Source organism: Oncorhynchus clarkii, chromosome 15 (genome assembly GCF_045791955.1).
Source record: "Oncorhynchus clarkii lewisi isolate Uvic-CL-2024 chromosome 15, UVic_Ocla_1.0, whole genome shotgun sequence".
NCBI lineage: Eukaryota > Metazoa > Chordata > Actinopteri > Salmoniformes > Salmonidae > Oncorhynchus > Oncorhynchus clarkii.
The window spans coordinates 3,998,295-4,012,215 of record NC_092161.1 but is presented as its reverse complement, the minus strand read 5'-3'; the positions used below and the strand labels follow the sequence as shown (position 1 = coordinate 4,012,215).

At 45.2% G+C, this 13,921-nt stretch overlaps 1 protein-coding gene across 1 annotated transcript in view; it reads right to left on the bottom strand.

Annotated features, from left to right (window-relative positions):
* Window positions 1–13,921, bottom strand: part of LOC139366654 (procollagen-lysine,2-oxoglutarate 5-dioxygenase 2-like) — a 117,143-nt gene that overhangs the window by 51,973 nt on the left and 51,249 nt on the right. Inside the window, exon 4 of the mRNA XM_071104331.1 lies at window positions 5,239–5,402. Within this exon, the coding sequence (XP_070960432.1) occupies window positions 5,239–5,402 (164 nt within the window). The remainder of the gene's footprint in view (window positions 1–5,238; window positions 5,403–13,921) is intronic.

Genomic DNA, 13,921 nt, shown 5'->3' with positions numbered 1-13,921 from the left:
GGTGTAGTATATAGTGTAGCACAGGGTGTAGTGTAGGGTGTAGTACAGGGTGTAGTGTAGGGTGTAGTATATGGTGTAGTGTATGGTACAGTACAGGGTGTAGTGAGGGTGTAGTGTAGGGTGTAGTATAAGGTGTAGTGTAGGGTGCAGTGTAGGGTGCAGTGTAGGGTATAGCGTAGGGTGCAGTACAGGGTGTAGTGAGGGTGTAGTGTAGGGTGTAGTATAAGGTGTAGTGTAGGGTGCAGTGTAGGGTCCATTGTAGTGTGTAGCGTAGGGTGTAGTGTAGGGTGTAGTGTAGGGTGTAGTGTAGGGTGTAGTGTAGGGTGTAGTGTAGGGTGTAGTGTAGGGTGTAGTGTAGGGTGTAGTGTAGGGTGTAGTGTAGGGTGTAGTATAAGGTGTAGTGTAGGGTGTAGTGTAGGGTGTAGTGTAGGGTGTAGTGTAGGGTGTAGTGTAGGGTGTAGTATAAGGTGTAGTGTAGGGTGTAGTGTAGGGTGTAGCGTAGGGTGTAGTGTAGGGTGTAGTGTAGGGTGTAGTGTAGGGTGTAGTATAAGGTGTAGTGTAGGGTGTAGTGTAGGGTGTAGCGTAGGGTGTAGTGTAGGGTGTAGTGTAGGGTGTAGTGTAGGGTGTAGTGTAGGGTGTAGTGTAGGGTGTAGTGTAGGGTGTAGTGTAGGGTGTAGTGTAGGGTGTAGTGTAGGGTGTAGTGTAGGGTGTAGTGTAGGGTGTAGTGTAGGGTGTAGTGTAGGGTGTAGTGTAGGGTGTAGTGTAGGGTGTAGTGTAGGGTGTAGTGTAGGGTGTAGTGTAGGGTGTAGTGTAGGGTGTAGTGTAGGGTGTAGTGTAGGGTGTAGTGTAGGGTGTAGTGTAGGGTGTAGTGTAGGGTGTAGTGTAGGGTGTAGTGTAGGGTGTAGTGTAGGGTGTAGTGTAGGGTGTAGTGTAGGGTCCATTGTAGGGTGTAGTATAAGGTGTAGTGTAGGGTGTAGTGTAGGGTCCATTGTAGGGTGTAGCGTAGGGTGTAGTGTAGGGTGTAGTGCAAAAGTGACCTCAAATGCAATTATTATGCATGTAATGCTTTTATTATAAAGGTGAAAATGAATCTTCCTCAAAACTTGAACCTCACGCTCTGCTTATGTGTTCCAGTTAGGCTCGACAGCGCCATTAAAGCAGATTAATGTGCTTAATTTTAAGAAGTTATTTGGCCACTTTACAAAACTTTACGAAAACCTATAGGCCTTGGTTACGTGATGTGTGCAACTAGGATTTGAAAAAGACGTGATGATCACAAGTGACGATCAATACATATAATTCACCCATCAGACTATTCTTGATGTAATCTTGTCTTTACAATCACTTAGTAATATTGGTGTGAAATTTGTTTTGATTTCGAATGGACCAATATCATGCAGGGGAAAAAAATACATGTCATCTATGAACTTTGGTAGCGAATGGAGGACACTTTTCCCATGGTTCATTACCATGCCAGCCAGGTAGGCTATACTGCTATTGTAAAGATAAGCAATGTGTTTCATACTAGGAAAGTTGAGAAAGAGGTATAGTCGGCCTAGCCTATAGAAAGCTGATGGGATCCTCCTCTTTTTAACAGAGGCCATCACTCTGTTTTCCCTCGCAATTGCATAGCCTATAGAAATGTTGCACAACATGAGCTCTCATGGGCGCTCATGAAGTGTTTGATTAGATTTTCCATTACGTTTACATTGATGTCAGAGTGATCCGAGGGACAATAGAGTGCTGTGTACCAGGCAGTTAGCAAGTTTGGTAGACTACTAATGACTATCAGCAGCATCAGAGCTTGGAGAAGACTAATGACCATCAGCAGCATCAGAGCTTGGAGAAGACTAATGACCATCAGCAGCATCAGAGCTTGGAGAAGACTAATGACCATCAGCAGCATCAGAGCTTGGAGAAGACTAATGACCATCAGCAGCATCAGAGCTTGGAGAAGACTAATGACCATCAGCAGCATCAGAGCTTGGAGAAGACTAATGACCATCAGCAGCATCAGAGCTTGGAGAAGACTAATGACCATCAGCAGCATCAGAGCTTGGAGAAGACTAATGACCATCAGCAGCATCAGAGCTTGGAGAAGACTAATGACCATCAGCAGCATCAGAGCTTGGAGAAGACTAATGACCATCAGCAGCATCAGAGCTTGGAGACGCCTAATTACCGTGACTAAAAGGTCACGTGGAATTTGATTGCCCTCCTGACTCGTGACCGCCGGTGTGGCGGTAATACGGTCACCGCAGCAACCCTACTCCGGTGATGATAAGGTACAATACATTTAAAACAATTTGTATTTATATTGACAATCCCTTTCTCCAAACGGCTTACTCATTTTACCAAGCTCTTATCAATAGTTGTTTTTATTAAGTTGTAAATAACAAAGCACGGAGAATGGTGTTATTCCTATCAGGAACAATTTAAAGTAGGGGGATGTTCCACTTGGAACCCGACAGGTTGCTCGATTTTAATTTGTCGTGTCGTCGCGCGTAAAGATGGTGGAATTACGAGGGAATTAAATCAGAATATACGTTGCACCGTGTATGTAGACACACCTCCGCCTCCATCTCTTTGATCTCCACCCTAAATCAATCGAGGGTGAAGGGCACGATATTCCTATGATTCAAGTCAAGGTCAGAATATGCATTGAGAGAAAAGTGCATTAAAACTGGGGATGGAATTCCCCCCAATAGAGAACGTGGTTATAGACATCAACCTCTTACAGTGATCAGTGTGTTCTGTACACTGGAATGCTACTGTACTAACAGGCCTAGAGCTATACAGTATAACATAGCGATTCAAATAGTCATGACCAGGGATGGGAAGTAAGGGATTACATTTAGAGAGTAACCTACCCAACCCTGGTCATGATGACCTCTGGTCCTTTTCTCTCGTTCCTCTAGCGTATTTACCACAGCTGTAAAGTAACCTACCCAACCCTGGACATAATGACCTCTGGTCCTATTCTCTCTTCCTCTAGCGTATTTACCACAGCTGTAAAGTAACCTACCCAACCCTGGACATGATGACCTCTGGTCCTATTCTCTCTTCCTCTAGCGTATTTACCACAGCTGTAAAGTAACCTACACAACCCTGGTCATGATGACCTCTGGTCCTATTCTCTCTTCCTCTAGCGTATTTACCACAGCTGTAAAGTAACCTACCCAACCCTAGTCATGATGAACTCTGGTCCGTTTCTCTCTTCCTCTAGCAAATTTACCACAGCTGTAAAGTAACCTACACAACCCTGGACATGATGACCTCTGGTCCTATTCTCTCTCCCTCTAGCGTATTTACCACAGCTGTAAAGTAGCCTACACAACCCTGGTCATGATGACCTCTGGTCCTTTTCTCTCGTTCCTCTAGCGTATTTACCACAGCTGTAAAGTAACCTACACAACCCTGGTCATGATGACCTCTGGTCCTCTGGTCCTATTCTCTCTCCCTCTAGCAGTTCAATGGGGATAGTATGAATGATGTCATACAGAAGGCAGTTCAATGGGGATAGTATGAATGATGTCATACAGAAGGCAGTTCAATGGGGATAGTATGAATGATGTCATACAGAAGGCAGTTCAATGGGGATAGTATGAATGATGTCATACAGAAGGCAGTTCAATGGGGATAGTATGAATGATGTCATACAGAAGGCAGTTCAATGGGGATAGTATGAATGATGTCATACAGAAGGCAGTTCAATGGGGATAGTATGAATGATGTCATACAGAAGGCAGTTCAATGGGGATAGTATGAATGATGTCATACAGAAGGCAGTTCAATGGGGATAGTATGAATGATGTCATACAGAAGGCAGTTCAATGGGGATAGTATGAATGATGTCATACAGAGGGGCAGTTCAATGGGGATAGTATGAATGATGTCATACAGAAGGCAGTTCAATGGGGATAGTATGAATGATGTCATACAGAAGGCAGTTCAATGGGGATAGTATGAATGATGTCATACAGAAGGCAGTTCAATGGGGATAGTATGAATGATGTCATACAGAAGGCAGTTCAATGGGGATAGTATGAATGATGTCATACAGAGGGGCAGTTCAATGGGGATAGTATGAATAATGTCATACAGAAGGCAGTTCAATGGGGATAGTATGAATGATGTCATACAGAAGGCAGTTCAATGGGGATAGTATGAATAATGTCATACAGAGGGGCAGTTCAATGGGGATAGTATGAATGATGTCATACAGAGGGGCAGTTCAATGGGGATAGTATGAATGATGTCATACAGAGGGGCAGTTCAATGGGGATAGTATGAATGATGTCATACAGAGGGGCAGTTCAATGGGGATAGTATGAATGATGTCATACAGAGGGGCAGTTCAATGGGGATAGTATGAATGATGTCATACAGAGGGGCAGTTCAATGGGGATAGTATGAATGATGTCATACAGAGGGGCAGTTCAATGGGGATAGTATGAATGATGTCATACAGAGGGGCAGTTCAATGGGGATAGTATGAATGATGTCATACAGAGGGCAGTTCAATGGGGATAGTATGAATGATGTCATACAGAGGGGCAGTTCAATGGGGATAGTATGAATGATGTCATACAGAAGGCAGTTCAATGGGGATAGTATGAATGATGTCATACAGAAGGCAGTTCAATGGGGATAGTATGAATGATGTCATACAGAAGGCAGTTCAATGGGGATAGTATGAATGTAATAAAAAAAGAGTGATGAAAGCGTGATTAGTGAGAGCTTTGTATACTTCAAATTCTACCTTGGAAACTCTGCATCATTCCCCTGCATGTCTATATGTCTGTCTGTTGTGTTTTTTATTTAATAGGATCCGATCCAGCCCCAACATAATATTTACAGAAATTACCATCGCCAGCAGACTGTGTGTGGGCCTTGGGCCTTGTGTGTGGGCCTTGGGCCTTGTGTGTGGGCCTTGGGCCTTGTGTGTGGGCCTTGGGCCTTGTGTGTGGACCTTGGGCCCTGGGCCTTGGGCCTTGTGTGTGGGCCTTGGGCCCTGGGCCTTGGGCCTTGTGTGTGGGCCTTGGGCCCTGGGCTTGTCTGGCTCGGGCCCTTGTCTGGCCTTAGGCCCTGGGCCTTGTCTGGCTCTGGAAGATATCTAGGGCCTTGTCTGGCTCTGGAAGATATCGAGGTGATATCTAGGTGATATCCAATCAGTATCCAATCAGTAAACATCATCTCCCTTGATGCCCCAGCAGTGTGACAACGTTCTGAACCCACCTCCTGAGTTGAGAAAGCGCTTGCCGCTGCGGACAGAGGGGTATTTCTCCTGTAGGCGTTTATCAGGCCAGATCAGACCATCGGCGGCAAACAGAACCTTGTGATTGGCTTCCTGGAACTTCCTGAGGATTTCTTCAGGTCCCCCGGCAAAGATAAGATCATAACTGGAGAGAGGGGGGAAAGAGGAGAGAGAGAGAGAGAGATTGAGGGGGGAGAAAGAGGGGGGGGTGAAAGGGAGGGAAGGGGAGAGAGAGAGAGAGAGAGAGAGAGAGAGAGAGAGAGAGAGAGAGAGAGAGAGAGAGAGAGAGAGAGAGAGAGAGAAAGAGAGAGAGAGAAAATGTTCAGACATTTTCTGACTTGTTTTATACCCTATTTTGACAGCGTTTCCCAAACTCGGTCCCAGGGACCCCAAGGGGCACTACACAGCTGATTCAAATAATAAACTAATCATCAAACTTAGATTATTTGAATCAGCTGTGTAGTGTAGTGCTAGGGCAAAAAACTAAATGTTCAGCCCTTGGAGTCTACAGGACCGAGTTTGGAAAACCAGCTCCTCCTAAACTCATCTTATCTATTCAACTGTCGGACTCTCCTAGCAACTAGAAATCTAGATGTAAAAATCCAACATTCTTCAAGCAAACACACACACAACAAAGAATGCACACACACACACACACACACACACACACACACACACACACACACACACACACACACACACACACACACACACACACACACACACACACAGGCTACAGATAAACAGCAAACTAACACCAACACAAATCATATTAACACGCCAGATGCATCAATCCTCATAACCAGTCAACCATGAGTGTCATGGGGAGATGGTCATCATGTTACCAGTGCAAAATGGCGGAATGGTACCGGAAGAAATGGTGGAATGGCACCGGGAGAAATGGCAGCAGTTGTACGGGCGTCTAACAAATTGTGCTGCTATGTGGGGGTTTTTCACGTTATTTGTAACTTATTTTGTACATAATGTTTCTGCAACCGTATCTTACGGCATATTTGTAAACAACAGCTCTGGTAAGAAGGGTGGGGGGGGGGGTCTGTGCATATTAGTAAACAACAGCTGGTTCACAAAATCTAAGGAAGTGTCTAGATTTTGCTCGCCTGAAGTAGAGTATCTCATGATAAGCTGTAGACCACACTATTTTGAAGATAGTTTATGTTTCTATTTTTTTCGTGGCTGTTTATTTACCACCACAGACGGACACTGGCACTAAGACCGCACTCAGTCAGCTGTATAAGGAAATAAGCAAACAGGAAACCGCTCACCCAGAAGTGGCGCTCCTAGTGGCCTGAGACTTTAATGCAGGGAAACTTAAATCAGTTATACCTCATTTCTATCAACATGTTAAATGCGCAACCGGAGGGAAAAAATTATAGATCACTTGTACTCCACACACAGAGACGAGTACAAAGCTCTCCCTCACCCTCCATTTGGTAAATCTGACCATAATTATATCCTCCTGATTCCTGTTTACAAGCAAAAATTAAAGCAGGAAGCACCAGTCTATAAAAAAGTGGTCAGATGAAGCAGATGCTAAACTACAGGACTGTTTCGCTATCACAGACTGGAACATGTTCCGGGATTCTTCCGATGGCATTGAGGAGTACACCTCATCAGTCACTGGCTTTATCAATAAGTGCATCAAGGATGTCGTCCCCACAGTGAATGTACGTACATACCCCAACCAGAAGCCATGGATTACAGGCAACATTCGCACTGAGCTAAAGGGTAGAGCTACCGCTTTAAGGTGCGGGACTCTAACCCGGAAGCTTACAAGAAATCCTGCTATGCCCTCCGACAAACCATCAAACAGGCAAAGTGTCAATACAGGGCTAAGATTGAATCATACTACACCAGCTACGACGCTCGTCTTATGTGGCAGGGCTTGCAAACTATTACAGACTAAAAAGGGAAGCACAGCCGTAAGCAGCCCAGTGACACAAGCCGACCAGACAAGCTAAATCACGTCTATGCTCGCTTCGAGGCAAATAACACTGAGGCATGCATAAGAGCATCAGCTGTTCCGGTGTGAACACTCTCTCCGTAGCCGACATGAGTAACACCTTTAAACAGATCAACATTCCCAAGGCTACGGGGCCAAACGGACTACCAGGACGTGTGCCCGGGGCATGTGCTGACCAACTGGCAGGTGTCTTCACTGACATTTTCAACATATCCCTGATTAAGTCTGTAATAACAACATGTGTCAAGAAGACCACCATGGTCCCTGTGACCAAGAACACCGAGGCAGCCTGCCTAAATGACTACCGACCAGTAGCACTCACGTCTGTAGCCATCAAGTGCTTTGAAAGGCTGGTAATGGCTCACATCAAAACCATTATCCCAGAAACCCTAGACCCACTCCAATTTGCATTCCACCCAAACTTATCCACAGATGATGCACTGTCTATTGCACTCCACACTGCCCTTTCCCACCTGGACAAAAGGAACACATACGTGAGAATGCTATTCATTGACTACAGCTCAGTGTTCAACACCATAGTGCCCTCAAAGCTCATCAATAAGCTAAGGATCCTGGGACTAAACACCTCAGGACTGCAACTGGATCCTGGACTTCCTGTCGGGCCGCACTTAGGTGATGAGGGTAGGTAGCAACACATTCACCATGCTGATCCTCAACACTGGAGCCCCTCAGGGGTGCGTGCTCAGTCCCCTCCTGTACACCCTGTTCATCCATGACTGCGTGGCCAAGCACAACTCCAACATCATCATTAAGTTTGCAGACAACACAACAGTGGTAGGCCTGATCACCAACAACGAGACAGCATATAGGGAGGAGGTCAGAGACCCGGACGGGTGGTGCCAGAATAACAACCTATCCCTCAACGTAACCAAGACTAAGTTGTGGACTACAGGAAAAAGAAGACCGAGCACGCCCACATTTTCACCGACGGGGCTGTAGTCGAGCAGGTTGAGAGCTTCAAGTTCCTTGGTGTCCACATCACCAACAAACTAGAATTGTACAAACACACCAAGACAGTTGTGAAGAGGGCACGACAAAGCCTATTCCCCCTCAGGAAACAAAAAAGATTTGGCATGGGTCCTGAGATCCTCAAAAAAGTTTTACAGCTGCAACATCGAGAACATCCTAACCAGTTGCATCACTGCCTGGTATGGCAACTGCTCGGCCTCCGACCGCAAGGCACTACAGAGGGTAGTGCGTAAGGCCCAGTACATCACTGCCTGCCAACCAGGACCTCTACACCAGGCGGTGTCAGAGGATGGCCCTAAAAATGGTCAGTCATAGATTGTTCTCTCTACTACCGCATGGCAAGCGGTACCGGAGTGCCAAGTCTAGGACAAAAAGACTTCACAACAGTTTTTACCCCCAAGCCATAAGACTCCTGAACAGGTAACCAAATGGTTACCTGGACTATTTGCATTTTGTGTGTGTCCCTCCACCACCCCCCCAACCTCTCTTTTACAGTGCTGTTACTCTCTGTTTATCTATATGCATAGTCACTTTAACTATACATTCATGTACATACTACCTCAGTTGGCCCGACCATCCAGTGCTCCCGCACATTGGCTAACCGGGCTATCTGCATTGTGTCCCACCCACCAACCCCTCTTTTACAATACTGCAATTCTCTGTTCATCATATATGCATAGTCACTTTAACCATTTCTACATGTACATACTACCTCAATTTAGCCTGACTAACTGGTGCCTGTATAAAGCCTCGCTACTGTATATAGCATCGCTACTGTATATAGCCTCTCTACTGTATATAGCATCGCTACTGTTATAGCCTCTCTACTGTATATAGCCTCTCTACTGTATATAGCCTCTCTACTGTATATAGCCTCTCTACTGTATATAGCCTCGCTACTGTATATAGCATCGCTACTGTATATAGCCTCTCTACTGTATATAGCCTCTCTACTGTATATAGCCTCTCTACTGTATATAGCCTCGCTACTGTATATAGCCTCTCTACTGTATATAGCCTCTCTACTGTATATAGCATCACTACTGTTATAGCCTCACAACTGTTATTTTCAACTGTCTTTTTACTGTTGTTTTGTTTCTTTACGTATCTATTGTTCACCTAATACCCATTTTTTTTGTTTGATTTGTGATATTAACACACCAGATGTACAGTAGAAGAAGGACAATATCCCTAGTACTTTGTCCCATTCCTTCCTATCTGAGCCTGGCAGGACTTCCGCAGGTGTTAAAGGCTGTAATACATTATAGGTCCTATTACCATCCCTCTGATAGAACACTCTGGTCCTATTACCATCCCTCTGATAGAACACCACAGGTCCTATTACCATCCCTCTGATATAACACCACTGGTCCTATTACCATCTCTCTGATAGAACACCACTGGTCCTATTACCATCCCTCTGATAGAACACCACTGGTCCTATTACCATCCCTCTGATAGAACACCACTGGTCCTATTACCATCCCTCTGATAGAACACCACTGGTCCTATTACCATCTCTCTGATAGAACAACACTGGTCCTATTACCATCCCTCTGATAGAACACCACTGGTCCTATTACCATCCCTCTGATAGAACACCACTGGTCCTATTACCATCCCTCTGATAGAACACCACTGGTCCTATTACCATCCCTCTGATTGAACACCACTGGTCCTATTACCATCCCTCTGATAGAACACCACTGGTCCTATTACCATCTCTCTGATAGAACACCACTGGTCCTATTACCATCTCTCTGATAGAACACCACTGGTCCTATTACCATCCTTCTGATAGAACACCACTGGTCCTATTACCATCTCTCTGATTGAACACCACTGGTCCTATTACCATCCCTCTGATATAACACCACTGGTCCTATTACCATCTCTCTGATAGAACACCACTGGTCCTATTACCATCTCTCTGATAGAACACCACTGGTCCTATTACCATCTCTCTGATAGAACACCACTGGTCCTATTACCATCTCTCTGATAGAACACCACTGGTCCTATTACCATCTCTCTGATAGAACACCACTGGTCCTATTACCATCCCTCTGATAGAACACCACTGGTCTTATTACCATATCTCTGATAGAACACCACTGGTCCTATTACCATCTCTCTGATAGAACACCACTGGTCCTATTACCATCTCTCTGATAGAACAACACTGGTCCTATTACCATCCCTCTGATAGAACACCACTGCTCCTATTACCCTCCCTCTGATAGAACACCACTGGTCCTATTACCATCTCTCTGATAGAACACCACTGGTCCTATTACCATCTCTCTGATAGAACAACACTGGTCCTATTACCATCCCTCTGATAGAACACCACTGGTCCTATTACCATCTCTCTGATAGAACACCACTGGTCCTATTACCATCTCTCTGATAGAACACCACTGGTCCTATTACCATCTCTCTGATAGAACACCACTGGTCCTATTACCATCCCTCTGATAGAACACCACTGGTCCTATTACCATCTCTCTGATCGAACACCACTGGTCCTATTACCATCCCTCTGATAGAACACCACTGCTCCTATTACCCTCCCTCTGATAGAACACCACTGGTCCTATTACCATCTCTCTGATAGAACACCACTGGTCCTATTACCATCTCTCTGATAGAACAACACTGGTCCTATTACCATCCCTCTGATAGAACACCACTGGTCCTATTACCATCTCTCTGATAGAACACCACTGGTCCTATTACCATCTCTCTGATAGAACACCACTGGTCCTATTACCATCTCTCTGATAGAACACCACTGGTCCTATTACCATCCCTCTGATAGAACACCACTGGTCCTATTACCATCTCTCTGATCGAACACCACTGGTCCTATTACCATCTCTCTGATAGAACACCACTGGTCCTATTACCATCCCTCTGGTAGAATGGATTGGTTGATGGATTGGTTGAGGTGTTCAAGGCATCAGAGTGACAAGCCTCCTCACTGCTGATTGGTCAGTTCAGGGGAGCGAGATCCTTATTTTTTTCAATTCAAGGACTTTATTGTCATAGGAAACATATGTTAACATTGCCAAAGCAATGCTTCTGGGCTGATGGCTGTTGCAGAGGGGGAGTGGGAGTTGCGTGACCTTAGGTATTTTATGGCCCTGACTCTGGAAGGCTGTCAGCTTGTGAAATGATGAGACAGGGCCACCTGTTAGACATTCTCATAATAATGCTATAAACATACTTTTATGTAAAGACAGTTTTTTTTTTACTATTCAGGGACCTAATCTCAAACACTCATGAAAACTGCTGTATGGCTGACCAAATGATTGTCTACACAAAATAATGAGTTATATAAGTTATATGAATGAAATTAAAGCTTTTTAAAAAAGGTGACATTTGGGAGGTTTTGGGACAACAGGGGATGCCTAAGCCTTGTTATGGATACAAGACTATAAAGATTGGTATATGACATCGGGGATGCCTAGGCCTTGTTATGGATACAAGACTATAAAGATTGGTATATGACATCGGGGATGCCTAGGCCTTGTTATGGATACGAGACTATAAAGATTGGTATATGACATCGGGGATGCCTAAGCCTTGTTATGGATACAAGACTATAAAGATTGGTATACGACATCGGTGATGCCTGAGCCTTGTTATGGATACGAGACTATAAAGACTGGTATACGACATCGGGGATGCCTAAGCCTTGTTATGGATACAAGACTATAAAGATTGGTATACGACATCGGTGATGCCTAAGCCTTGTTATGGATACGAGACTATAAAGACTGGTATACGACATCGGGGATGCCTAAGCCTTTTTATGGATACGAGACTATAAAGACTGGTATACGACATCGGGGATGCCTAAGCCTTTTTATGGATACGAGACTATAAAGACTGGTATACGACATCGGGGTATACTTCTGTTTCAAAAAAACACTCTGATTTAACTGCAATCAATTAAAAGACTTCAAATCCAATATTATTCACATACGCTGAATAGAACAGGTGTTGTAGACCTTACAGTGAAATGTTTACTTACGAGCCCCTAACCAACAACGCAGTTTTAAAAAATACGGACAAGAATAAGAAATAAAAGTAACAAGTAATTAAAGAGCAGCAGTAAAATAACAATAGCGAGACTATAGGGGGGTACCGGTACAGAGTCAATATGTGGGGGGGGGCACCGGTTAGTTGAGGTAATATGTACATGGATAGATGAAGTGACTATGCATAGATGACAACAGAGAGTAGCAGCGTTGTAAAAGAGGGGGGGGGGGGGGGGGCAATGCAAATAGTCTGGGTAGCCAATTGGTTAGATGTTCAGGAGTCTTATGGCTTGGGGGCCGTTCGCACTACCCTCTGTAATGCCTTGCGGTCAGAGGCCAAGTAGTGCCAAATCTTTTCAGTCTCCTGAGGGGGAATGGGTTTTGTTATGCCCTCTTCATGACTATATTGGTGTGCTTGGACCATGATAGTTTGTTGGTGATGTGAACACTAAGGAACTTGAAGCTCTCAACCTGCTCCACTACAGCCCCGTCGATGAGAATGGGGGTGTGCTCGGTCCTCCTTTTCCTGTGGTCCACAATCATCTCCTTAGTCTTGATCACATTGAGGGAGAGGTTGTTGTCCTGGCACCACACTACTAGGTCTCTGGCCTCCTCCCTATAGGCTGTCTCATCATTGTCGGTGATCAGGCCTACCACTGTTGTCTCTTCGACAAACTTGATGAAGGTGTGGGTGTCGTGCCTGGCTATGCAAGTCATGAGTGAACAGGGAGTACAGGGGGGGACTGCGCACGCACGCCTGAGGGGCCCCTGTGTTGAGGATCAGCATGGCAGATGTGTTGTTACCTACCCTTACCACCTGGGGGCGGCCCGTCAGGAAGTCTAGGATCCAGTTGCAGAGGGAGGTGTTTATTCCCAGGGTCCTTAGCTTAGTGATGAGCTTTGAGGGCACTATGGTGAAGAACGCTGAGCTGTAGTCAATGAATAGCATTCTCATATAGGGGTTCCTTTTGTCCATGTGAGAAACGGCAGTGTGGAGTGCAAAAGAGATTGCATCATCTAAGGATATTTTGGGGCGGTATGCAAATTGGAGTGGGTCTAGGGTTTCTGTGATAATGGTATTGCTGTAAGCCATGACCAGCCTTTCAAAGCACTTCATGGCTACAGACGTGAGTGCTACGGGTCGGTAGTCATTTAGGCAGGTTACCTTAGTGTTCTTGGGCACAAGCACTATGGTGGTCTGCTTAAAACATGTTGGTACTACAGACTCGGAAAGGGAGAGGTTGAAAATATCAGTGAAGACACCTGCCAGTTGGTCAGACAATGCTCGCAGTACACATCCTGGTAATTGTGAATGTTGACCTGATTAAAGGTCTTACTCACATCGGCTACGGAGAGCGTGATCACACAGTCTTCCGGAACAGCTGGTGCTCTGATGCATGTTTCGTGTTATTTGCCTCGAAGCAAGCAGAGAAGTAGTTTAGCTCGTCTGGTAGGCTCGTGTCACTGGGCAGCTCGCGGCTGTGCTTCCCTTTGTAGTCTGTAATGGTTTGCAAGCCCTGCCACATCCGACGAGTGTCAGAGGTGATGTAGTACGATTCGATCTTAGTCCTGTATTGACGCTTTGCCTGATTGATGGTTCATCGGAGGGCATAGTGGGATAATTTTGTTAGGTTTGATAAACAAAAT